General features: G+C 45.8%; 2 protein-coding genes across 3 annotated transcripts in view; one reads left to right on the forward strand and one right to left on the reverse strand.

Moving 5' to 3' along the window:
* Positions 1-932: 932 nt before the first annotated feature.
* Positions 933-10,423, reverse strand: LOC148828057 (homeobox protein SIX4-like). Its single transcript, XM_088924942.1, has 3 exons — positions 9,518-10,423; positions 5,557-6,260; positions 933-3,408 (listed from the first exon to the last, which is right to left on the reverse strand). The coding sequence occupies exons 1-3, from the start codon at positions 10,243-10,245 to the stop codon at positions 2,642-2,644; spliced, it is 2,199 nt and encodes a 732-aa protein (XP_088781068.1). The 5' UTR covers positions 10,246-10,423; the 3' UTR covers positions 933-2,641.
* Positions 10,424-10,461: 38 nt separating this feature from the next.
* Positions 10,462-27,275, forward strand: part of mnat1 (MNAT1 component of CDK activating kinase) — a 48,158-nt gene continuing 31,344 nt past the window's right edge. The window contains exons 1-7 of one of the 2 annotated variants that reach the window (XM_088924943.1): positions 10,462-10,593; positions 11,663-11,753; positions 19,361-19,513; positions 20,456-20,529; positions 21,628-21,731; positions 22,234-22,374; positions 24,927-25,055. In XM_088924943.1, coding sequence (XP_088781069.1) covers positions 11,665-11,753; positions 19,361-19,513; positions 20,456-20,529; positions 21,628-21,731; positions 22,234-22,374; positions 24,927-25,055 — 690 coding nt within the window. In that variant the 5' untranslated portion in view covers positions 10,462-10,593; positions 11,663-11,664. Of the gene's footprint in view, positions 10,594-11,552; positions 11,754-19,360; positions 19,514-20,455; positions 20,530-21,627; positions 21,732-22,233; positions 22,375-24,926; positions 25,056-27,275 lie in introns of those variants that run through there. The other variant, XR_016091533.1, reaches the window with a different exon arrangement.

Consider the following 27,275-nt stretch of genomic DNA (forward strand, 5'->3'; position numbering starts at 1 on the left):
CTCTGAATCAGCTAATCTGATGCTCAAAGAGGAGATCACCTGTGAACTAGTAACAAAAGGCTCATTACCTGCAGGTATTTATGCCTGGGAGGAACACTGTGAACCGTGAATCAGTCACATTGTGCTGTGGTGCCACATCAATAGCAGTAATTCTTCCCATGACATTGCACTGAAAAACGTGTAAAGAAGGATCCTCTCTGAGGTCACTCTAAAATTTAGAAAACATGAAGTAGGTAAAGAAAAGGTGACTGAATCCTCCGGAGACGTGCTGGAAGCCCAGCAGATGCTATCATGCGGTCACGGTGAATTAAAAATGAAAAGGCTCGTAAACGATGACTCAGCATTTCAGCTCTCAGTAGGACAATGGCGTGAAGGGGGAGAAACTGAAGAAATTAAGCGTGGGCACTCTAGAAAATAATTCAGCAAAGCTCTCGGCTGGTAAGACTACTGTAAATGCATTGTGTATGTAGAGACAGGATGTCAAAATGTTCATTTTTATGCCTGTTAATTAGTATGCACAGGAGCTGACTGGATCACTTTCCTGTTGAATTATACCTGTTGTTCCGACAGAAATAACCATTACAGAGTAGAGGTCGCAAGTGTGAGATCTGTCTTCTTGCATTGTGCTGCACTAACACAGCGTATCATCTTGTAATTTTGAATTCTCTTCCTTTCGGATGCGCACGTTGCCTCTGATTTTTTTTTTAAATGTAACTTTAAAACTCAGTTTTACAATGTGGTCATTTAAACCAGCATTTACCTTTGCACTGTCTTTGGTAAGAAGTCATGCATGTGTTTGAGAAAGATGAATTTGAATGAATACTGGACGAGAAATATATTGTTCCTTTTATGTTTATATATTTAAAAGACACAGAGGTGACCGGTGAAGATTCAAGAGTCGTACAATAAAGAAGGCTAAGGCCACTGCAGTGTACTGTATATATAAATATAAAGTTTTAATGGGATATAATGTTTAGAAAAATAAGTTCCAATCATTTCAGAATACAAACAAAAGACCATTCAAGCTTAAAAATCCTATTACAGTACTATACAGCTCGTGTTTTGTATGAAACAATCAAACACACAAATGTCACATGCTTAGTGTACCATCACCAAAAAGTGGAGAACGTTTTACCCCTACCCAAGATTGTCCTATCTCTTTAAAAAAAGAAAAAAAATATAAGGCACATACAATATATTTGGGAAGTACCGCAGTAGCAGACCAAGCTCACCATGCAAAAAACCAACCAAAAAGAAATTTCTCCCCTTTAAAAAACACAAAAACAAAACATTCATTTTCATACACAGAGTACTGCGAGACTGTGCAGTGGGCGCCAAATGTAGAGTTATCTCCCACAAAACACCGCTGTTAACATTCATATCATCGCCTTGCATTTACAAATGTCACTTATTTACATGTGCTTGCATTGGACTTTTTACAGAAATAAAAACAACCCACAGAAACATTTTTTAACAACAACTAGGACAGTAGCAGACAGGTTTGAGATATTGCATTTGGTAGATTTCATGAAACATGTCTTTGCTTCCTTAACAAGCCGCTAAATTCTGTCAGAGACACGGCTTGAGCCGGCTGTTCTGTAGTGTCTGTCTTTAAGGTGGAGCAGAAGAAGTCGTGTCAACAGGAGCAGTGTTAGGAAGACCTATTATTATTCTTTCACGCTCAGAAGTTGGTACTGTGAGGTCAGCCTTGTTACATTCTGCTGCACTAATGCAGCAATTATAGTGCAAGACGAGGAACAGACAAGGACCGATCTCATGTTTTAAGGCAGAAAGGCACTTTAATACTAAAAAAAATCCATCTAGGTAACAGCATAAGTCTTATAAATAACAAATATTATGCAACAAATACAATGGCAGTTGGGTGGTGGGGTTATGTTAAAACATGGGTGAAACTCAACATTCTTTTTCTTTGTTCTGCTAAAGAAATAACTGTATTGCATAATTGTTTTCACTGCATACATTTTCTTTCAAGAAAACCCTATTCACTTTGATATAGTGCAGAAATATATTTTTTTAAAAGATAGTTTCTGCAAGTTTCATCTTACGCAGCAAGGCATCACCAAGATTAAGAAATTATAACCTTTGGCTGAAGTGCATCTTGGCTTCCATGTGGGAACAGGCCACCGTCACAACTTGACATTCATATTCATCTATTGTGACACCAATAAAAAGACATTTGATACATAAATGTCCCCATTCTGCTTTGGAACATGATTTAGTATTGAATTAAATTCTACAAATCAAATTCACTTTCATTACTAAAAACCTGGAGAAAGTGGGGAAAGAACAAACAAATTTGACTGTGAAAATCGACTGGGAAACATGGATTCGATGTATATGCACGTATAAACATCTGTGTGGAATCTTCTCAAAGAATCAACCAATGCTAGTTCATTTCTTTCATAAGAAGAAAGACTGCTGGCCACATTCTCCTCAGATTCAAGTGTACTTACTCCTTGGGTCAATCAAACTAATTGTTGTCAATGCATTATTAATTTGGGCTGGGGTTGTGAACACAGTGAGATGCACAAGCAAATAATTTAACACTATAAGGAAAAAAACAAAAGGCTGCCACACAAATGACATCCCACAGGAAGATCCTTTGAAGAAATGACAGAGGTTAAAGGTCACTCATGTCCTCCTCCATCTGCACGTTTTGTAGCTTGGCCAGCTCTTTCTCCTCCGTCTCCATCTCTCCGCAGATGACCCTCACCATGTCGCTGATGCCCGGCTTGGTGTGCAGGAGCAGGTTCTCCGCTCTGGGCTTGCTGTCCGCTATGGAGAGGAAGTTGCCCTTCAGGCCGGGGGCGTGCGCGAGCGCGGGGACTCGCTGGCCGTTGTAATCTGCAGAAACGGCGCCGCCCCCCTGCCCCGCCCCCATCCCCTGGTGGTGCGCGGCCACGGTCTGCACCCCGGGGCTGGCTGCCACAGTCAGCGTGGTATAGCTGGCACCGCCCACCGGCTCGGCGCTTGAGGAGCCGACGATGGTTACGGGAGAGGCCTGAGAGGAAGGAGGCGGCGACAGGCCGGCCGCGTTCCCAGAGTTCAGAGGGTCCGAGGACCCGAGGACCGAGGGGGCGTAAGCGTTGGTCAGCGCGGCCTCGGTGCTCAGAGGCGAGGACGCGGAGGCAGAGAGGTGTGTCGAGCCGAGGCTCAGCTGCCCGCTCTGATCCAGGTGCATCCCGGGAGGAAAGGAGAACCCCCCCTCTGCCGGCTCCTGTTTGATGGCGGCGGGGGCGGGGGCCGGCGGCGCACTGGGCAGAGCGTAGAGGACAGTGCTGGGGTGCAGGGGCGCCAGGACCAGTTTGTCGTGCTGAGGGACGGAGGCTGTGCTGCTGGAGAACGAGTCTCCAGGAGCACCAGCGGCATTGTGCAATAGAACGTTACCTGGAAGGGCGATAACAAGAGAGCTCAGCAGGGATGTCTACAAAGCAGTGACAGTCGCATCATGCGGGGAAAGGCCTTGGCTTCGACAGCAATGGAGCAACAGAGGGATTGCGTTTATTCTCACCCTGATCTAGATCAGTTCTGGGATCATCTTTGACCCAATTTGTAAAAGCAGCAGGCAGCTCATGAAAACCAGCCGCGGTGTTTGCAGAGGGCTGTGAAGGAAGTGTGCGAGTGGCAGATCAGCTCCTGCCTGCCTAATGGTTATTTGATGGCAATAGCTGAGCAGAGGAGTGCAGTGAAGCACACACTGTACTGAGTGGCCACTGGGACAGCCAAACCCAGACCCAGGGGGACCACACTGTGCCTGAAGTCCTGCTTTAGGTGGCACCATTCCACCAGTCTGCATGTACAACAAGACCAATGACGTGTGGCTGTGAAATATTTTGATCATTTTTTTAGTAGTGTATTTCACAATGGTATCAATCAGTCGATTTAAATTTTAATCTCCAGCTTGAGTTTTGAAGTTGCATCAAGATAATCAATTGGGTAATGTCTTATTCCACAAAACCCTTTTAAAGCTGAGTGTAACTTGATTCTTCTAATATTTTACCTGCGGTGCCAAACTCATTGCAGTGATTTCATTTCCTTTCTAAGCTATTCCGATATACTACATCATTTCAACAAAGGCTTGAACTTCTGTCAAGATCAACAAAGTGGTTTGGAAAGAACTAGATTGAGCCAAAGGATCTTGATTTTTCATCTCCTTCTTCAGAAGAATCACGTGATGCGCATGTCAGCGTCCTGAAGGTGTGGCGACTGTAGTGCATGTTTCCAGCTGTGACAGTGCTTTGCTTCTCTGTACAAAGCAGTCGCCACACAATGCAACTGCTGTAGCCCAGGGTACTTAACCTCCCACCTGGTTTTATCAGCATAAGAAAAAGCATGAGTAGAATGAAGTAACCACAGTGCACTGTTTGCATGGATCACATTCATTGCAGACCATAAGCAGATTCAAAGGTGATTGTCCTTGGAGCCTCTTTCTAGATCAGGCTCAGTACTTTTCATACCATCCTTGTATATGTGACTCCGTCTGCTCAGTGTCTCACACCTCACCATCAATTACTTCTCTTGTTTGGGGTCAAACTAGTTATTTGACAACATTCAGAGGATATAAACATTATTTAAATCTCCCTCTGCTGAGCAGAACCCACACGATTGTTTCAGTCCTATTAAAATAAAATTTTGCCTAAACACTTTGATGTTTGCTTTTTAATGAGTGGTTTAGTACAACTCTTCTCCCTCTGAATCAAAGGAAATGTACCAAGATTTTATTTTTATATGGCTCATAAATAAAATATTAATAATGATATCTGCATGAAACTAAGGAGTACAGACCAGACTGCCTTGTTACAGATGTACCTATAAAATGCTAATGAAAAACACAACCCGCTACAGATTTTGATAGAGCTGGAGATGCATATAAAGATCTGGCCACAATGCAGAACACGCTGAACCGGTAAACTAGCTCACCTTGAGATACAACTGCAGTGCAGCAGAAGCTGCCAAGAATACTAGCTAAAGCAAAATGGGGATTTCAAAAACACTCTGTAATGTTGGGAGGTACCCTTGTCTGTTTCATTTTCTGTAGTAACAGTGGTTTATAAGGCTGACAAAGTATTTCACATGCAAGCTGATCTAAGTAAATCTGTGCTGAGAAATAACCAGCAGTGCATGACACACTGGAGGGCATTCAGAGAAATTAAAATGGGCATTTCTCCGGACAGGTGAGAGACAAAGCGTGCATGCACCAGGACCCAAGCCAGTGGAGAACTGCCATTAGTAATAATCTAGTGTTAAGTTATTGCTGTGACTGTTCCCTGTACCTCTTTGCCTTGCTAAACTAGTGAAAATATACCCTTTCAGCCCTCATCCTGGTAATGCCCTTTGTCTTTTGATTTTTTGCTGAAGTGAGCTCTCAATTAAAAACTGAAGCCATAACATGTTTTCATGTATTTTTCCGGATGAAAACGGAAAAGTTCTGCTTATAAAAACGCTACTTCAGTCGAGATATAATTCTGCAGGAAGATGGTTGATACCCTCTGATCCTAGTTTGAGCTGTACCTCAGGCCAATGCAGAGAACATACCATGGGAGGGAGCTGTGGAGACAGGAGGCATTTGTAGTTGTGGCAGCCCGATATTTCCATTGACTAGGGGCCCATTGGTGTCAGCGGTGGGGATATGGACAAGGCTATACTGGCTGAGGTGCAGTGGGCCATTGGAGGTGCTGAATGTGACCAGAGAGCTCCCATCCTGAGAGGCCAGAGTCTGCAAGCCCTCCATTTTGACCTCACTAGCGTGAATGGTGGCAGGGAAGGAGGAGCCCAGTGTGCTCATGTTGTAAGGCACGGTGGAGTTCGTCACAGGCCCATTGAGAACCTTGTAGTCCTTCTCATCAGACGAATGCAGCACAGTCTCCCCATTAGCGGTGTCGGAGCTGACAAGGCTGTTGGTAGGCCTAAGTGCATTGAGGGTTATGGGCTGGGACCCACCCAGGTTTAGCCCATTGAAGAGGATGTTACTTGGAGCCTGAAGGTAGGAGCTGCCATTCAGGAACACTGAGGGGGCGTTTGTGGAGACAAGATTCCCATTGAAGACGGCGCTGCTGGCCGAACTGGAAGACATCTTGGCTTCCCCAATCTGCTGAATGATGATGCTGTCTGTAGATCCCGGCAGAGGATGGGTGCTGTGATTGGCCATCCCGTCAGAAGAGTTGGACAAGGGGCGTGGAGAGAGGTCATCCTGCCCCTTACTGGATTCATCCTCTGTGCTGTGGTTACCATCAGACTCGCTGCAGGAAACAATAAAAATAGTTTTTAGGCTAGTCTAAGGATTTTATGAATAAAACATATGTGCATTATGTTTTGCTCTATAATGTTAAGCTGCACAAATTTCAGAAAGCGATATTTAATAAAAATGTCCTTAGATTAATAATTTAATAAATTAAATTTGCATTAAAAATGTTATCCATACATTAAGATCCTTTGTAGTTCATTTTACTTCCCAGCTGAGAATTCCCAGTTGCGAATTTAAACCACATGTTACTGGAAGGGTAATAAAGACGCAGCTGTATTGCAATATCACTGCAATGCCCCATCCTGTCCTGCTGTAGTATCCAGCCACATGGAATCAGAGAATTGTACCAAGAACTTGGCCCCTGCAGGTATGACCTCTGCTCGATCAGCCCCCACCTCCTATCTGGAGGTCTGTGCAGTACGAGCCACTGGGTAGCGAGACGCCAATTCAACACAAGGACTGTTTCTCTGGTCTAACCCCTGGGAGCACTGTTGGCAGTTTTGCATCTGCTTATGTCTTTTGTAAGGGCTCATTGTAAACAGAAGGAATGGAGCTCTCTGCAGGGCTGGGAAGTATCGGCAAGGTTTCTATCCTGAGGCTAAACTTGCACACTTGGACACACATTAAGCTTCCCACTGCCTGGAGTTTTGAGTCTTTCCATGTATCCCAAACTCTAGAGGTCTACAACAAGCTGACAGCGGGCCACAATGTCGAGGAAGGGGAAGCTTGTTTCCATGTTGGAGGTTGCAGGATTGTTTTGTTGAAAGAGGAAAGGAAGTAACAATCCTTCAGGTCTGACAGAAAGAGCTCTGAGACTTCGGTCTCAAAAATTATGAGCAGAATAAAATGATTAAAAATAAAATACCAGTACACAACATGAAGTGCCAGTGTCAAACACTGAATTGGCCATTACAGCTAAAGACATCATTAGAAATCCAAATAATTTACTTACATATAAAAAAAACTTGCAATACTAGAGATAGTTGAATAAAATCAGAATTTTTACTGGCTCGGTGTATGAAGGAGTTTGACAGTAATTTGATCAACAGAAAGTGAGCAAGCATGTTGTCCCCCTGGGGAGACATTTTCTTTTAGTCATTAAGGGTGGCAGGCACCCTTAAATTAAGAGTAGTTTATCATTGTGAAAAGAAAACTCCTCCCTCGAAAAAGGAAAGACTGGGAAACTCTTGCCCCTGGGTTTATGGCATTCACTGCCATTCTTTTCAAATAACAAAGATAACTGGCTCTGAGTTTCAGATGCAAACTTTTATTCAGCCTAGCTGTGGCATTGCATCAGACCGCTTTTATACCGCCGCATATAAAGTCAAAGGCAATTTGTACTAATGGAGTCTTGGAATTTGTACCAAATGTTTCCCACCCCTGGAGTGTGAACTGGACTAAAACCCTTCGTATTCTCGCACAGTTAATTGGCAGCAGGCCTTTCCTGGTGGACGAGGGGACTGACCTCGACACCATTTGGTGTAATAAACTCAGTGGTGACAAATGCCAGGACCACCGCAGGCCAAGCACAAATGGTCAAACAGGGGGCCTCTCTCTGCGAGCGCAGATGAAATACGTGCCTCTGCACTGTAGGAGGTTTTCGCGAAATGATTGTAGCGCGAATTCTGCAACTTACATAAAACGCTCAAAGCGCTACTACATGCCGAACGCGATACAGAGACGTCTCTTTTCTGTAACATTTTCTATTGGTTAAATACTATTAATAAAGTAAATACACGAAGAGCGGCGAAACTACTGGATGCATGTTATTTATTTAGAAAAACTTTCCATAGAGTTTAAAGACGAAACGTTGTTGCTTGAATTTCTAAATTGGATTTCTTAATTCTATTTTATTTTACATCCTCAAATATAAAATAATAATAATAAAAAAACATCCACGCTTTGGCACCACGCTGTAAATACGATATCTTAAGGGACGTGAAACAGCTGCAGTCCGAGGCGCTAAAAAAGACCGAGGCGAAATGTTCACACAAAGAGCTCTATTGAATCGACAGAGTTCTGGGTTCATCGTCCAAGCTCTTTCAGTTTTCAGGGTACATTAGGCTTCCGCGCGTCTTAATCCTCTGCTTCAGCGCATGAAAACCTCGTTTTCAACACTGTCCGCGGCTCACGCTCAAAGCCAAACAACTAAGAACCGTTCTCAAGACTTTTCCTGAACTACGAGTGAATCCTAATTTATGGGACGCAGTGTCCTGCAAGCCGAAATGCCTTTCAGCAAATTTGTGTGACATCAGCTTTCGGGGAGGGGAAAACAACTGCAAAATCTCTGTGCAAAAGAGGTCACCTTCCACCAGGTGCGCAAGAGCGCTATTCTAAGAAAGTGAAATAATAAAAAAAAAAACAGAACTCGGTTACAGCTCTGTCTCCATTAACCCTGCAGTGCGGGGAGGTCATGTCCTCACAGGCAACCTCGGTTCAGAAAGTGCGCCGATCCCATCTCCTTAAAAATCAGAGTAAAAAAGGATGCCGGCGAGAGCTGTAGTAAACAATCACCTGGAATCCCTCACACGGAAACATCAGACATTAAACAACGATATTATAGTCTTTGAGACTATATCTTATCTGCTTTGAGTTAATGAACCATGTGTAACGGAGTAGAGGAGAATCGTAGTCTATTAAATCTTTATTTCATAAACTACTCCTGGAAATCCCTGAACACTGTTTCGAGTGTGCTGAATACAGAGACTATTTTTTTCGATCATTTTAATCGAATGTCTCGGTAATCTAAAAATATGAATTGTATGAGTTACAGCGTGGCCGAAAACAATAGTTTAGACATCAGCTTGAACGGTGTTGCAGAAGCACAGCAAGTCCTGCCGGCTTGCGGCGATCTGGATTACCACTACACGCGAAACCCGATCTGAATGGGAACAGCTTCAGATTTCAAAACATTAGTAGCGCGTATCTGACACGCTTTTCTTTATTTTGGAATTATCTTTGTAAACGATTATCACAGCCCTCGTTTCAGAAAAAGAAACATGCCGTACCGTTTAGACCTCGCTTATTTGCAGAATGGTAACCGATCTTACTATCTGGATCTTACAGCCAGGTGAGATTGTATGAACGGCGGATTTTTTGGACCAACAAAACGAGTTTATTCACTCGTATCTCGTGTATTTTTTAGAATTCACGTCTTTCTAATCCATTCAGTAAGATACACACTCTTGATCCCACATAATGATTATAACGAACTTTTTTTTTAAAAAAAAAGGAGGATAAGTTTATGCGCACCTTTTTGACTGCGCCTCGGACGGGTTCCTGTCCCGCTGTCTCCTGTTTTTAAACCAGTTGCTAACTTGAGTCAAGGAAAGCCCGGTGATTTTGGCCAGGTTCCGCTTCTCGGCCGGGGACGGGTACCGGTTCTGTTTGTAAAGGTCCTTCAGCGCGTTTCTCGACCTCTCCTTGAAGCAGTAGACCGTCTCCTCGCCGTCCCAGATCGTCCTGGGGAGCGGGTATTTCCTCCGCAGCCTGTACTTGTCTACAGCTCCCAGAGGTCTCCCCCGAGCCTTCTCTGCCTCGGTGTACCGAGCCCTGTACCACAGGTCCTGCAGGGAGGGGTGGTTGGAGGGGCTGAAGCTGTGGTTCTCCAGAATGCTGTACAGCTCCTGGTACCGCGCCTGGTGGAAGGCGACCAGGGCTTGGGCTTTCAGGATGCTCTCGTTGCCACGTAGCAGGTGGCTCTGAGGTAAGGACCAGAGAAACCTGGCGAGGCGATCCACATTGCCTCCCTGCTGCAGAGCCTCGCAGACGCACGCCACTTGCTCCGGAGAAAACGCCAGGGAGGAGGCGGCGCTCGCCAGAAGTTCGCCTTGGATCTGCTCTGCGGCTGAAGTCGCCTGCTCCATGGGCAAGCCCGCAGCGTCCAGCGCCAGCAGCTTGGAGGTCTCCCGCTTCTCCGCCTTCACATCTTCCTTCTTGATCTCGTGTGCACTTCTGACATCGCTCGAGGAAGAAGACATTTTTTTAATGCTTCCTGGTAGGTCACTCCTCCTGGTTTCGGCAGGACTTCAGCCGATCGGGTTTCCCTGCGCCATGCGAGCCCGATCAGATATCTGGCAGCGCCTGTAAACGGATAAGGCTCTCTCTCGCTCTCTCTCTCTCTCCCTCCCTCCCCAGTCACTCCTCTCCTCTCACTCCAACGTGACTTCTACTCCGCAAACTGGAGCAGGAAGGGGGTCCTGCGCCGGAGAGCAATCTCATTCGCCCGACAGCGCTCCGCGGGGGGAGGAGCGACGGGAAAACAGAGACGCGTGTTCGTGCGGGAGCCGCCACTCAAAGCCGCCGGGCGGCCCGCTTACCTGGGCAAGGTGAGCGCGCTCGGGGTGCGGAGACACGCCCCCCATTGTCAGCACGGGCACGGGCGCGGGCGCGGGCCGCGGCGCTTGCACAGCGCCGGAGATGCGCTTTCCTCCGGTGCTGCTTGAACTCCGGCGAACAGCACCACGGCCAAAGAAAAGAAAAAAGAAAAGAAAATCGCGGATGAGGAGAGCAAAAGCGCAGCGCGGAGCCGTTGTGAAATGAATGGAAACGGGGCAGGAAAAGAGCGGAAAACGAAATCCGAGGCGGGTGGCAAATACAAGCACGTTTACGACACGAAGAAATGGTTTTTGTGCGTGATCATCTGAAATAAAGCGAAATCTGAAAATGATAGTTTCTTACATGGTTCATTTACTTTTGCAGGAATAGTCACTTCCCGCCATTATTTTACTTAGTGCAATTGTTGCGTTCTTATGTGCTATTATGCGACATTTGCTAGTTCTACAAATACCAATGACCACGATATATTATAGTATTATACACATATTAAAGATCAAGATAATTATATTTCACATTATTAATAAACTTACGATGAATTCAGGTGGGTAGCTGCGTCAGCTGCAAAGGAGCAAGTAATAGCTTACACCTGAAGAAGGCTGCACGGCCGAAACGTTGTGTTTCTTTCTTCTTTTTTTCAGCATGGAATAAACCTATTATTTGTTCCCTACTATGACTTCTATTACTGTTAGTGCTAGGATTATAATGGCGACACATGTCCGTAGCGCTAATCATTAAGCGTTATATTTTGTAGACCGTTTTATTTATATTCTTCCGTTTGGGAAAAAAGTAAATACACAAAAAATAAATGAACGGTTAAATAAAACTATAAATTCAGTAATTTCCCCTTATTGGAAGAATTAGAAAAAAGAGGAGCACATGACTCCGAATTTGCGGCGCTCCTGATCGGTGTAAAGACAGCGCCCGGAACTATTTCGAAGGTGCAGTTTCCACTCCGGAATGTGTTTGGTGTGAAGCAGCAGGGTCGTGGTGTAGGATGTAATATTCTGTTAACCACGGTAGTGTAATTTAACGAAGGACAATTTCATTAAATCTTTTTAGACATGGATGACCAGGGCTGTCCACGATGCAGAACCACCAAATACAGGAACCCATCTCTCAAACTGATGGTCAATGTCTGTGGCCACACGCTGTAAGTGCTTTTAATATGTCGTTTCGTAACACAACAGCAAACTAAAATGCACAAGAATGTAGTTCATTTACAGCTCAGAAAAGATGATTGTTCTCGACTTTTGGAAATGTTTTACACAACCGACCACCTTGTCTTTAAAACGCGAGGGTTTTTAAATTCGTTTATGTTTTACCCCGATAGGTTGGGATCTTCGAGTAACTGCACTACTGCACGTAAATTGTCGATATCTTTTTCTTTCTTCTTATTTGGATACGATCAGTTAATGCTCATTCTGAGATCGCCTTAGAAGCCGTGCAGGAGTTGGGGGCATAGAAATTATACTTTGGGATGGTTGTTTCTAACGTAATGTCACCAGTGTCGTAACACTGCAAATGACACCCCCCTCCGAGAAACACTGGGAGAATTTAGATAGTGATAGTCGGGGATCAGATAACGGTTATCAGAAGCGTAATTTATTCAAAAATGTAAAACGTGAAAGATAACGAATCACTTGACACAGGAACGCAGTGCATTAGGTCTTGTCCAAACCGTACTGTTTTATGCAGACAAAGCAAAATTCCCCCATCCTGTAGCGATGGTATATGGGTATGGTCCAGCTGGCCTGGGTAGAGTGGCTGTCATGTTGACGCTTTTAAATTATTAACCCCCTTCAGACCTGTGTTGTTAACAGTGAAAATCATGTCTATCGTCGCATTTTGAGGTATAAATTGCTTAATGCAATCAGGGCCACAGATTCTTGAGACATTCTGTCAAAGCAAACTATGTTGATGAGTTTAAACAATTTTAAGTGTAATTTTAAAACTGTATTTCTTATGTTGGGGCAGGTAGCTTTCCTGGGCTCCTTTTATATTGAGTGGGGTGGAGCAGGGGCACTGTAGCAGACCTGCATTGTCACAGCGAGCCCTGGCATTTTTAAAGATCAGTGATGTTCGATTAAAATCTTGGTTGCTGGTATGTTTTATTAAACTCATTTAAAACCGTTTGATGTGGAGGAGGGAAAGTCTTCCTTTCCACAGATGGACGTACAGTGCGAGTCTGTTTGGAACAAGGTACCCGGCAGAGTTATCACAGCCTGCGCTCCAACTTTTGTCAAGAACAGGCTGGGTGAGATCCTTTAAGAATCCGTCGAGTTCTAATGATCCTGAAGCCTGATCTCATCTGATCTCGGGAGCTAAGCATGGCTGGGCCTGGTCAGTGCAGAGATGGGAGACCTCTAAGAAAAACCAGGTTGCTTCTGTAAGTGTTGTTGGTGGAACAGTAGAGCAGACTCTTCCCTGTGGTCCAGATTTTCCAGGCCAGTGCTACCGCATGGCGACAGGAATACACTTTTGTAGGAATACTGATGAGACAATAAGGTCCTAACTGCTCATTCTCACCTTAAACTACATGGTGCGGTTTGTAGCAGTAGGGATTAAATCCGTTGTCCTGGCTTAATTCTACTTTGGGATCTTATAGACTGGTCTCCCTAAAGTTTGCCCTCATTTAAATTGGTGAAGCAGTTTGTCATTTTTCCACCTGCTGTACTGTGTAGGGGGGCAGCTGGCTCAGAATAACTGCCTTCTGTCACCCAAATAGAGCTGCACTTCACTGGTGGATGAAGTCGGACCTCTCCCACTTAGGCTGCTTTGTTCTACATAACCCTGGCTCTTGAACAAGAATGCCGTTTTTTCATTGCGGTGGCACTGTGGCTAAGGATCTGCGCCTGTGGCTGGAAGGTTGCCGGTTCAAATCCCGCGGCCGGCAGAGGAATCCTACTCCGTTGGGCCCCCGAGCAAGGCCCTTAACCCCAACTGCTCCAGGGGAGCTGTACAATGGCTGACCCTGCGCTCTGACCCCCAGCTTCTCTCCCTATCTGTGTGTCTGTGTCTCATGGAGAGCAAGTTGGGGTATGTGAAAAGATCATTCCTAATGCAAGAAATTGTAAAGGTTATTATTATTATTATTATCATCATCTACCTGTCAGTAGTATATAGAATCTCACAGGACTGTGTTGAGCTCTTGTTTGCTTCATGTCATAATTTCTGTAATCGGGCACTTCTGGAGGGACGGTATGAAAAGGGTAAGCTTCCAGGGAAGAAGGAGAAGTAGTACTGAGCCAGATTAAGAAACCCATTAAAATATTAGCATCTGCTTTGAGTTTTTGAGGAGTCATGTGTGGCCAGACATCCTGGATTCCTGCTGGCCAGGCCGGTCCGTAGAGAGTCTGAAGCTGGATTAGTACGATTTGTCTGGGATTCCGTTATCTGACACTGTAAAGTCAAGATACTGTGGAATAAAACTGAATACGCTCTCTCTCTCAGTGCAAGCTTTTGTCATTAGCTGTCAAGACACCGGTTTCTTTATACAGCAATACAGTGTAAAAACAGTGGGAGGTATATCCAATATGCCCCCAGTGCCACTTCTGACAATCTCCACCTATCTTCTCTCTCCAAAGCCTTTTGTTGCTTTTGGACAAGGAAATTATAATGATTAATAATTCCTTCCACTTCATGGCACATTTTTGGACACTCCGCTCAAAGCTATTTACATATAATAGGGACTCCCCTCCACCACCAGTGTGCAGCCCCACCTGGATGATGTGATGGCAGCCAGAGTACGCCAGTACACTCCCCACACATCAGCTCCCAGTGGGGATTGAACAGAGTGGTGATGCCGAGACATTGACGGGGATTATTAGGAGGCCATGATGATTTAAAGGCCAGGGGGAAATTTGACCAGGACACCAGGGTACATCCCCCATTTGTTCTTGAGAAACAGTGAGAAGGGAAATGCAGTTCTTGTAATTCAAGCAAATGAACTTTGTTTGCCAATAGTTTGCTTCTGTTGTTTTTATAATGATTATCGTTTAATTTGTGCAGCTCCCTGTTAAAGGCCGGTGATTCTGTTCAAGACCCTTGCAATTGGATTTTTGGGGATTTGCGTAGTTTTAAAGTGGAACAGCGCGGTCATTGGGCGGGTGCGTGTTGTCCGTCCGTCCGCGGGCAGCACTGCTTCGTGTGAGAGCAGACCAGCGATGACAGCTGATGGGCGTTCTGAAGCAGTTCCAGTCTGGAAGGGGGCAAAGGAATGACTTGCGTCTAAAATTAAACCTTGAGCGCATTCACGTTTTTAGCAGCAGGCTTATTTGTTGCCCTCGCTCTGGTCGCGCGGTCAGATGTCCTTTGGCATTTGGGACCCAGCAGGAGGAGACCCAGCACAGCCTTGCGCACGGACAGCGCTGGGTGCTGTGCAGACGAGGATGTTGAGTAATGGTGGCAGTTCCCAGAACAGAACTGACAGTCTCAGGGTTAGCGGTATGCGGCTGAGAGTTGCCCCACAGGTTCATTCAGTGGTTTATTGGCTTAGGTTTGTATTTTGAATACCATTCCCCAAGGCCCAGAGCTCAAGTCTGAACAAACTGCATTTGTGCGGTTAAAGCCAAACAACAACAGTCAAAGAAGTAAACGAGGTAACTGTAAAAAGCAAGTGTTCATACTTGTATGTATGAGCGGGTGCTTCCATTCTTCCTCGTTTTTCAAATTGAAGTGCAGTAAATCACTCAGACTGTCATGTCATGGAGCTTTTCATGGTTTGAAATGAAATGCTTGTGGTGTAATGACTGGTGAGCTTTGATATTTCTTATTATAGGCCAGGGGTGGCCGAGCTTGGTCCCGCAGAGCCGCAGTCCTGCGGGAGTTACGGGTCGTCCTTAATCAAAGAATTGGCAAGACTTTGAAGAATTGAGTTTTGATCAGTTCAGGAAATGAATTGATTAGTTTAAGGCAGGCATGGCCATCTGTGATCCTTGTGAGGTATGGGCTATCTGCATCTTCTTTCTCATATTCTCTAAACTAATTGTGCAAATCGCCTGCTTAGGTGACCAGAACGAGAGTGTTTAGAAATGAATGATGATCATTTGAGCGTAACGCATAAATCTGCTGGATTGAGGCTCTCCAGTAGCCTGGTTGCCTCCCTTCTGTCATAGGCAGTTGTTATAATGGATATGTAAAAGAAGCAGGCTGCTGCAATAGGTCACTTTAAAACTTTTGACCAGCTATATTATTTCAAAATCTCTGCTTTAGCTGGGGTTATGATGCAAATGACTTTGAGAAAACAAGCCTTAAGGACTGAGTTCATCTTAAGCCGTGGTGCTATCCAGAAACCCGTGTGTTGCTTTACGTAGCACCCTGAGCAGGGTGAGGAGAGGGACAGTTTCTAGCACAGCCACTAGAAAGCAACAGGAATCTGATGTCGGTGTTGCCAGTGAAGTCAGGGTTTTGGGACATGGCGGCCGTTTCTGTGAGCCTGCTGGGCCCGTGGCATGTTGGGTGGCAGTGCAGTGCTGAAGCAGTAGCTCCCCTGCTGCATCAGGTGGAGGAACAGCCCGGCCACTGGCTGACAACCCCGAGATGACCGCACAGGAGAGTGGTGAAGAGAGGGGGGAGGTCTTCCATCATGCTGCTATCTCGGCTCAAGGGGGAAGGGGCATAGGAGTTCCCCAGGTGCCCATTAGTGGGTAACGCGCACTTACGTGGTCCAGATATTTCTCAGCTGGTTTTGGGTGTGCAGGAATCCTTCATAAGTACATAAAATGTTTACCGGTATGGTAGCAGTGGTAGAATGCTATTTGCTTTGGAAAGCAGCAGTGTTTCTGTGGCTGTGAAGCATTTCCTTAAACCTGCACTGATTCTGTTTACTAAGCAAGATGCCTTAGGAATATCACTGTGCTATCCTGCTGAAACCTGCAGATCGCTCAGATAAGGGCAGAGCAGCATGTGAGAGAGCAGGCCAGGCTGAAAGATAAGGAGATTCCTCCTGGGCAGGGGCCCTGTGCTGGGAGGAGCCCAGAGCTCGGGTTTGGTCCAGTGAAGCTACAGTACCAAGATGATGGGGGAGAGAGAGATCACAGCTAGATAGAACAGCAGACCAGTGACCCAGGGAGCAGCACAGCACCAGCAGAGGAATGCCACTGGACTGTAGACAGTTTTGTGGTGGTTAGGTCAGCACCTAGACATCTGCTGTCATCCTTGATCTCTCTTCCTGTTTCTTTCCAGTACGCTGGTCTGTGTGCCCTGGTACTGTAATGAGTGCTCTTCTGCCATCCCCCTCTACTAAAAATATATAGTGTTAAAAAAAATGCAGTAAGGCTGAGTTAGTTTTTAATTCTGTCTGTCTTGCTGTTCATTTCTGCCGGGGTCCTTTAAAAAACTTCTGTGAAAGGGTAAAGGCTATGTTGTCTTGCCTTTATGTCAAAGAACTTGCTCTTTTTTTAGCATTCACATTTGGAATCTCCATCTTTATTGTTCGGATCCAGTCCTTGTTTGTAGTCCTTGACTGGAGCTACAGTGTCTTATTCTGGCTGGCAGAAAAGGGCCAGTGACTCGTCTCAACTCTGCCCAGCCTGCTGTGACGAATGGTGCCATTGTAGTCCTGTAGGAACTTGCCTGGCCACCCATATGTGCGGCTCAGGCCCATGTGTCTTCTTTAGCCCTGGGCTACAGGGAACATCTGCCTCTGAAAGGGGGCAGAGTTCAGACAGGCACTGCGATTTGCAGGGTTCAGTTTTCTGATGGGACAGTTTCAGGTTCACATCACAAAATCTGTCACCTCAGCTTGGATGAAATTTCTTGTTTTCTTGTTTCTTGTTGGAAATCCTTGTTCTTAAACCAGAATGAAAAGCTCTTCTTGAACCATTTAAAAAAAAAATGGACAAGAAACAAGCGTACTTTATTAAAGTCACAATAGTATGATTAAGTGGGTTTTGATTGGTGTGTTTGTTTTCCATGAGCTGGCTGATTTTCTGAAAGCCAGTTGTGCTTCTCCATTGTTTTGAGCTCTATAAGTTGTCTACGATTGATGTTAAATGCCGGGTGTGTCTCGTTGCCATGGGATTCAATAAGTATTGCCCGCAGGTATCTGCGAGAGCCTTACAAAAGAACCATTTTGTTTCCGTTGGATCTTTTGTTTTCAGGGTATCGGAATGGTGTGTTCCTCGTGTTCGGAATCACAGCGCATGGTTGCCGGTCTTCACGCCTGTGCTCCAGGTGTGACTCGGGCGGGACACCAGGTTGCTCTCTGTCCCATGCGGGGGTCCCCCCTGTAGGTGACATCATGGAAGCCATGTGGCGCGGTGATCTCTATACTCATGCCCGGACAGCCTCTAAAATCTCCCACAGCAGGGAAGAGCAGGACTCAGACTAGAGCTATACCCTTTGTGACTTGTGCATAGAATTACGGTATGGTAGTGAAGTGTTTCTAGATTAGAGGCTTGTACTGTACCTTAATTCTTTTTTAATAAAATTATCCATGTGGTTGTGTCTAACACCCGTGATTGTGGGTTTTGACACTTGTTGCAGTGTAACATCTGCAAACACACATTTACCTCTGTAAACGGTTTTGAAAATTTGCAGTCGTCTTTAATTTGATCTAATTACAGGAGTTCTGTTTTATCTGTCGATCTGTCTGTGCTTGATTTCTGCGGTGTGTGTGTTTGGCAGAGAGACACAGAAATGTACATTAATCAGTGTCAGGGTTTGCCTTTACAAATAAAGAGGGCTTACCATTTTTCTTTATTTCACCAGATATGTCAGTTGAGAACAAATACTCATTTACAGTGACGGCCTGGTGACCCATTTGTTCAGTTTGGAGCAATTAGAAAGAAGTGCCTTGCTCAAGGGCACAGCAACAGCGTACCACATGGGATTTGAACCCATGACCCCCCAGTCTGGAGCCCAGGGTCTTGACCACTACTGCACATTGATCCCAAAGCAGAGTCAGAGAAGGTGTCTGATGAAGCATAATCCAACATATCCAACATAGTTCAACTGATCAAGTCAGTTTGAAGGGACACAAAAGTGTATTGTAAAAAAAAGTTTGAATACCGATGATCTGTTGTAATTTTTTTACATTGTTGTGTTACACCCTAAGCCGTGAAGCTTTCATCAGAGATCAGATTCTTTTCTAGTTACGAAGGTGTGTGGTACAGTATTTAGCCCATAACTGACTGTAAAATGTTATTTTTGGGGCCAGCACATTAACTGCTATTAGGCAGTGAGTTGAGTATTTACTTGCACTGAAGCTTGTGCAAAGTTAAGATGAGAGGAAAGAGGAGAGGGCTCGTCTACACACTAGAAGCCACATTCGCTACTGGGAACTAAGATAAAGTGGCCATGTCATTGAAAGACACAATTTAACAATTCATTTCTTCGATTGGGTACATGAAGCCTTAATGCATGGGCTTCTTAAATGCCAAAGTCTGTTTTAGGATGAGCTTTTCGACCTTTTGTCCTGTTGAGGAAATGAACAGAGCAGAGCTGTGTGACCCCCCCGGCCCCCTGATGTCTGTACTAAGGAACAGCAGAATGGGGGTTCACGAAGCAGCACTGGTCATGGCTGGTCAGGGATGAGACTCCTCCACATTGCACAGCGGATTGATCCATTTTTCCGGTTGTGGAAGCTGCGCTTCTTCCACCAAGATGGCAGGAAGGCGGTGTGGCGTCGCTGTCATGGCTGTCCGCGCACATGCGCTCCCAGCTCCCGGTTTTGTACGCCGGGAGCCCCATGGCTCGTGCTGTCGGTCCGCCACTCTCACCTCCCCCGTACTCTCTGTGTGTGCCCCCCCCGTCCAGGTGTGAGAGCTGCGTGGAGATGCTCTTCGTCCGCGGCTCAGGAAACTGCCAGGAGTGCGACACGCCGCTCAGGAAGAGCAACTTCCGCGTGCAGTTGTTCGAGGACCCGGCGGTCGACAAAGAGGTGGAGATCAGGAAGAAGGTGTTGAAAATGTAAGCCGTGCGCCTCATTGGCTGCTCTGGTGGTGTAAATGTGCTTGGGAGGGGGGGGGGGGGGCACCTCCCTGCTGTTAAGGGCCTCTCTCTGAGATGTCATTGTCCTTGGAATACAAACGTTTGTTTTGTATACAAAACCTCTCCTCCCCTAACCCCCAGCGCGGTGACAGCTTTCTTCAAACCCTAAACAATAGGGCAGGCCGTTTCTGTGGAGATCCCTCTCCCAGACTCTTCCTGCCGGCCTGAGGCTTTCAGCCTGCTTGGGGGAGGGAGGGCTCTGCTGTACCTGCATGGACGTGGTGCAGAGGCAGTGAGCAGTGAGCAGTCACTTCCTCGGGTTACTGGTGCCCAGTGAGGACATTTCTGGGATAGGAGGCATTGTGGAGCACCTTCAGTTTGAAAACTGCTCACGATTAGAGGTGTTTCAAGTGCGCAACCACAATGTTTTTTTTAAAGAAAGCTGTTACCAAATGGAGAGACTACTTAAGTGGGGTTTGTCAGCACCTTTTTTATTTTTCTCCAGACGGATTTGCATACACTGACTTTTAGTTTTATTTCACAGATGCTTAGAAAATAATGCAAATGTTATGTTTTAGCTTGAAAAAATATATTTTTTTGGTTTTACTTTAGAAGTATTTGCATTTCCACCGCCTTGTGCTGACACTATGAAACCAGTACCTGTTCTTTAGAAGAACCATGTTGGTTGGCCACTGTACTGAAGACAGTGCAGTTCAAAAGGATGTATGTGTATTTTAAGGGCACATGATGCATACTCTTAACACTGCTGTTCTGAAGGAGGTGAACTCCCGAGAATAATGCAATAAAACAGCTTTGAAAGGATGTGCATGTTTTGCAGAAATAAGGTGCCCAGGCTGCAGCTGTGCAGAAATGAAATGACCATGATGTTAACAGAGATTTGTGTTGTATTTCCCTATGCAGCTACAACAAGAGAGAGCAAGATTTCCCCAGTCTGCACCAGTACAACGACTACTTAGAGCAGGTCGAAGACATCAGTAAGACTTCTGTGATTTCCTTTTCTCTTTTGTCATTCTTTTTTCCCCACAGTTGCCTGTTTCAGGCCAAGTGTGTAAGGACTGCTAGTGAAACTGAATTGTTGGGGAGAAAAAATAGGTTCAAGGCATCAGCAGGGGAGTTTTTGCGAGGGTCTTCTTGGCAAGTAGTTAAAATTTAAAACGGGGTATTTGGAGGTTTAAAAACAAAAGGTGCCAATGTCAAACAAGGGCCAGGCCATCCTGTATATATTTTTCATGGGAGAGGAATGTAGTGTCCATGCAGTATTCTCTCGGTAGTAAACAGGTGGCAATTCTGTTCTGCAGGTTCACGTCTGTGTGTGGTTTTGATGTTTTACTCCGTTTATGTCCTTGGATGGGGGATGCCAGCTCTGGGAGCTGTGTCCGCAGGCTGCTTCAATGCATGTGGGCGTGGATGCATTACCATCATTAGGTCTGAGAGACGGTCTGTCAGGGGCTGCCTCGCCGTCCGGTCTCCTCTCAGCCTGTCTGACTGGGCTGGGAAGCGGCAGACAACGGCGAGCTGTACTTTGGTCTGCGCCGGCTGTCATGAGATCATCGATTTCTGTTTTTTTTCCTCTTTTGTGCCTTGGTTTCTCATTAAAGCCAGATTCAGGGATCTAGCAGTCCTGTGAAATGAGTTGCACCACTAAGTAAGGCAGGTGCAAGGTAGTAGGAAGTAGAGAGTTGAGCTGAGAGCCTACTCTGGCGAACACCTTGAGGATGTAGCCTATGAGGCCTCATTATTCTATATTCATTGTTGAATTCACCCTCAAAATATATGGTAAAGTGCCTGTTTAGGAGCACTTTAGGGAAATTCTATATAAATAGATTGTGGAAGAGAAAGAACTAACTGAATTCCTGTTTATTTAGCTGTGACTATTGAAAACGTTCAAAAAAGTAGTATTTGATGCCTGGAAGAAAAAAAAGAAGGCTCATTGAATGGTAAATGGTTTGATCTGGAACAATGGCACACAAAATGTTAAAGATCGGCCTCTGCCTAACCTGCACGTCTGTGTTTATTTTTCTGCACTTCCTGATTTTGATAACAATGAGTTCAACCCCTTTTCTTCTCTGCAGTCTATAACCTGACAAACAATGTGGATGTCGAGACCACAAATCAGATGATAGAGCAGTACAAGAGGGAGAATAAAGATGTCATTCAAAAGAACAAAGTCAAACTGGTCAGTACCTGTTTCTATCCTCTGCGCATAGTTTGGAATTGACTAGTGCTGAAGGTGTTTTTTTCTTAGTTCAGTTTGGGTTTGACTCAGAAGATTTAGCAGGACTTTCTCAAGGTTCTGCTGTGTCTTCTGCTACTGAGAGTGTAAGCGTACAGTCTGCCCAGTTTGGCACGACCTATGACAGATGAAGCTTCGTAACTGAGATGGGGCGAAGGAGAATCTGAGTGTCGTTCCTCCGTGCCGTGATCCACTCTCCCTTGTGTTGGTGACTGAATAAGACTGTGGACAGCAGCAGTCAGTCTGTAGTCGAGTTACTGGCGGTTCTGGTCCATCTCCTAACTTGCTAGGACTAGAGTCAGCATAGCGCTAGGATTCCAGGGTTTGTTCTTTCTCTTCTTTCTGCCTGCGCCCTGCTCTGTCTCTGTGAGGCACAGGAGCAAGGGGAGCTGAGAGGATTCTTGCCGTTGTGCTGTACTGACACATCCCCTCCCTTCCCTCTCAGACACGGGAACAGGAGGAGCTGGAGGAGCTCCTGCTGTTGGAGCAGCAGGAGACCGAGCAGAGGCGGCTGGAGCTGCTGCAGGAGGAGCACCGGCAGCTCCTGGCTAAGAAGAAGAACAAGCAGGCTCTTCTGGATGAGCTGGTGAGCCCTGAGATGTGTCAGCTAGGTTCGGTAGGAGAATCCAGGCTATCTGGCCATGGAGGACAGTGTCCAGGCTGTCAGTTGAATTCAGTTCAATTTAATTAAACGAGCTGTATTGACATGATGGATGAATTACAGTGTCACCAAAGCTTATACAATTAACACAACATCTTCAGACATTGACAGTAGAAACTTGTCATAGGACGTGTACATAAAACATACAATAAATAGAGCATTATTGAGAAACGGGCTTACTATTCCTCAGGTTGGGACAGGAGACTACACACTGTGCTGCCAGTTCAACTGAGTTCCCTCCTGCCTCTCCCAGTAGGATCGGGAGCTGTTCCCATTCCGGCTGGGATTGTCTGTCTCTGAGACTGTGTAGGCCTACTTGCTTCAGATGATGCTTTGTCAGATCAACAGGTGTGTTTATAGGTGCACCAGACCTCCATACCCATTCCGTGCACCTCTTCTTGACTCAATTAGAAGAGATTTCAAATGCATGAGACAGTGTCTAGATCTGCCCCTGGACCTAGACTCATACTTTCAGAGCTATGCAGTAACCTGAATCCTGTATATACCTTCCCCTGTCTGACAACAGTCAACGACGACTGTGAACTCTGACACCTTGTGCTCTTTTATAGTTGTGAGTAAAGAGCACAGACATTACGCACTGTACAGATTCCTGTCGGCAGGCCTGAATGAGAGCTTGTTGAGAATGCTCTCCCTGTGTTTTTAAGAGTGCACAGCTTATTGTTTCTTGCATTGTTGTGGTGCTTTTGGTTGCCATTAACGTTCTGTGGCTTCATCATCTTCCTGACCTGTTGTTTTTAGGTTAATGGTTTCAAATGAGCTCCTGTGTTGCCTAGTAAAGGGTGAGTGTGCTGTTTGTTTAACAAGTGCTTCCTTGTTAGGAGGTGCAGGTGACTGAGATCCAGACTCCCTCAGGAGACGAGACGGACAGTGAGATAGGTGTGCTCTGCAGCACAGGGATTCCCAGAACACGCTCCGATTGGCTTCGTTTGACGAATAATTTGGCTATGCCGTATGTAAAGATATACGCATGCCAATTGGTTGCAAACGTGACTCTCACCTTCTGACCTACTAGTGGCTCAGGGTGTCAGCTGTGGACCCCGTCTGTGCTTTTCGTGTTGTCGGTTTCCACTGAGGAGGGGTTACAGATGACATTTTACGGAGACAGAAGTTGGACTCGACATGCACAGCAATTTGATCCATTTCAGGTTTTACAAATGGGAGACTCTTGCGTGACTCAACACCCAAGCATTAGGTATTTCAGGTTTGTGAATTCCGAACGGAGAGACATCAGGAGATAGTTATATATATGTTCATGCGTGTTTTGGGCTTAATAATCTCTTTAAAAAAGCGTTCTATTTGTGTCTGGTTCGGGTTCGAAAGAAACAGTTAGATGGAGGTCAGCGGCGCAATGGGAGTCTTTGTTTCTAGTTCTCTTGTCAGTGGTAGACGAGTCTGAATGTGGGCGTGGGCCTCTGCCCAAACCAGCGCTGTGGAGCGGGAGACAAGGGCTCCTTTCAGCAGCGTGGCGGCAGCTGACAGATGGGAGAAGCCAGTTTGTGTTAGAGGGCACCTCCGCGCGTTCTGCCGGGTTAACCCCAACCCAGCTCCTGCCACCTCTCCCCCGCTGCCCAGCCCCCTGAGCCACACTGACAGACAGGCCGCTCCCTCTACAGCCTCTAACCTGGGGGCGAGAGCCCTGCTGCCGCTCTCTCAAGGACAAGGGGTGTATTTTTCTACCCCCCCATAGCATCAGCCCTAGTCATAAACCTCCAGAAACACCATCGCCGCCAGGATCGGTCTGCATGTGCGTGCGTGGGTGCAGCTGTAAGACGGTCATGGGAGATAATTTTGCTTTGGAGATGAGATCGTAGGCAGATTGAGCTCAGTTTTTAATTTTTTGGGGGGATCCAGAAAACAAGGGGTCGTTGCAGATTATGTTATTAGACAATTTTTCAGCTCAGTGTTGGAATTTTGGGGCCCAAATCAGGTTTATGACGAGTGATTTTTTTGCTCCTGTCTGATTTTTTTTTCCGGAAACTCTCTGGGGCCTGGATGGCCCGGTTTACCGTGCGATAGTTGTATCCCAAAAGTTGTAACCAAGCATTATACCATCTAATACTTTTCCAAGAGCTTTTACCAGTGGTGTCGATTGTTTCCCACTCATACATTTTGGATTGGGGAACACGTCAAATTGCTGTTGTCGCACAGGCACTTTTTAACTCGGATGAATTATCTGAACTGTTGTGGTTCCCCTTAAAAAAAAAACAGCCCATTGTTCTTTGATCTGTGCGCCGTCATGTTAGTGTTTCGGCCCTTTCACAGACTTCTGGCAGCTGAACTCTGAAGCTGAAATGAGGGGAAGGTGTTCTGTAAATGAAAGAAATGTAATATTATTTTACAGGCGCCTGTTGAGTTCCTGGCTGATGGCCCCACTGTTGGTATTTACTGTCTGCTTGTGGAGTTTACTCTGCGTCTTCATACTAACACGGCGTTAACTTTGCCACCGTGTGTTGCAGGAGAGCTCCCAGCTGCCAGCCTCGTTGCTCCTGGCCCAGCACAAGGGTAGAGCTGCGCAGCTGGAAGTCCAACTGGAGAAGCAGCGCCAGGTTGTCAAGCCCACCACCTTCTCCACTGGCATCGCCATGGTGAGAATACGCCGACTCGGGAAGGGTGGGGAGGGGAGAGCCAGGGAAGATGGCGGCACGCGGCATGCCTCCCACAGTTTGCAGAGTGAGGTATTTGCTGTTAGGAGTTACCATGTGCTAACGTGTCCCAGGGGCTGGATACATGTGATACTGGGCCCGCTAAGGTTCTCAGGCTCTTGATCTTGTTCAGTAGTACAGGAAGAGCCGGTCAAGTGACCTTCCCACCTTTCAACTTTGTGCCCCTTTATAATCTGGCCCAGCAGAGCAGGGGGCTTCTGTGCAGCAGCTGTGCGGGTTACTTGGAGACCGACGCACTTCCTAGTCGCGCTCTTTGAAGCAGGTCACCAGCGAGCTTCCCAGCCCCTTCAAAATCAAGTCCTGCCCAGAACGACGAAGCTAATATCTGTCCGCAAAATAAGATGTATAGTAAGACAGTTAGTCTTGCGTGGGAATTGCTGTTAAATAGAACATGTCAGATGCTAAATCTCCTTTGTATAGACTTAAGAAACACGTCCTATAATTTTAAATTTGTCGTAATCGAAAAATGAAATCATATTAATACAATTGATATATAAATAAAATAAATTATGTTGTAAAAATGTGCTGAGATAAAATACAGTTTTTTTTCCCCAAACATATCAGAAAACTTGATAAAGGAAACAGACAAGGCCTAAATATGCCTACAAATATACGTCCCTTCTCTTGCTCATGGTACAGTTGTCTTCCACCTCAAGGTGAACGCAGCCACCTCTCTGCCTGTGACATCAGCGCAGCTGTGTCAAGAGGAGGATTTTGTTACCTAGACAGGAAACACCGCCTTCTCCAGTTTTATGATGTGTATCTCCAGAAATGGCAGGGTGGCTGTTAAAGTGCTGTAGCAAGCAGAATCTGCAAATTTAGGTTGAGGTGTTTGTTCAGAAGCGGAGGGTTATGTATCTGAAGGAGTGTAAGTGGTGGGCTTTCTGGTTTACTGCTCTTAGTTTCACTATAGTATTGGTCCTTTTCCTCCCTTGTGATCAGAAACGTCTGGGTATCTCAGAAACCTCCTTTCCCAGTCAGTTTGCCACCTTCCCTGTCATTCCTCTGAAGTGAATTCTTTAATATTTAGAGTCTATCACAGCTGTTTTCCCCCAGAACACCCTGGTTCATTCCCAGTCTTTGATTCAGCTGGCTTTTTAGTAGTTTTTCTCTTTTTTTTTTTGGACCAGAATCTCTCAAGTTGTTTTAGGAGCTTTTGCCTTCAGGATACGTGTTTTTTTTTTTAAATTTGCATGCTTTTCCTGTAACGGGCAGATGGAAAAAAAATATCCCAAGTAACACCAGTGTGGTCTTCTCTAGGTTGATACGACTGAGATAAAAAAAAGCAATTGCCTGTGGATTGGCAAGATGGCTTTGCTGTGAAAACATCTAGTGTGATGAGATCATTTCTGCGTAATTGCCCTGAACCAGATGACCCTGAGCTATCCTATACATGCGTTGCTCAAGATGGGTTGTTCATATCCTGAGAGCAGGTCCTGGTGCCTTGTGGCACAGGTCACAGGTCAAGGGTCACAGAAAGGCGGCCCTGTCATTCCACACGGCGCGTACCCAGCTTCCTCAGAGCTGCGGCTGCCTGCCAGTAAGAGCACTAATAATGAGACGAGGGAGTGAGAGGGGCTTTCACCACCTGGGCTGGAGTGGAGGTTTGAGGTGCTGCCTGCAGCTGTCTGGCAGCCAGTATCAGAAATGTTATGCATTTTACTTTTTTAATACATTTTTCTTCTCTCGTCCACTGACTGTGGTTAATTGCGCATCCCTGTGAGCTTCGATTCTGTGGCGGGGTGCTCGTTTCTAGTATTATGGTTTCGGTGGAGTATTCCAACAAGTCACCCCCACCCTCCCCCCCCAGCGGCGCCGTAGCAGGTAACTGCGCGTCAAATACTGGTTACAGATGAGTGAATGCGTCTCGGGAAGTGTGATTAATCTCTCTCAGCGATCCAGACGTGTTTATTCAAGGAAATGCCAGAGTCAGTGTGGCGTTAGGATTGAGAATTTATTCAATTAATTTGTTAAACCGCAATCTTACACCCCCCCCCCTCCCCTTCCCCCCTCTACCAAGTGAAAAGAAAGTGCAAATTTGCAGTTTAGGGAGTAATCGAAGACCTTATGCACTAGGAAAAGAAAACAATTAAAGCTATTCTGAGCGAGCGATAGTTGTGCAGGATTCACGGCTGAATGGTA

Source organism: Atractosteus spatula, chromosome 9 (genome assembly GCF_055471065.1).
Source record: "Atractosteus spatula isolate fAtrSpa1 chromosome 9, fAtrSpa1.hap1, whole genome shotgun sequence".
Lineage (NCBI taxonomy): Eukaryota > Metazoa > Chordata > Actinopteri > Semionotiformes > Lepisosteidae > Atractosteus > Atractosteus spatula.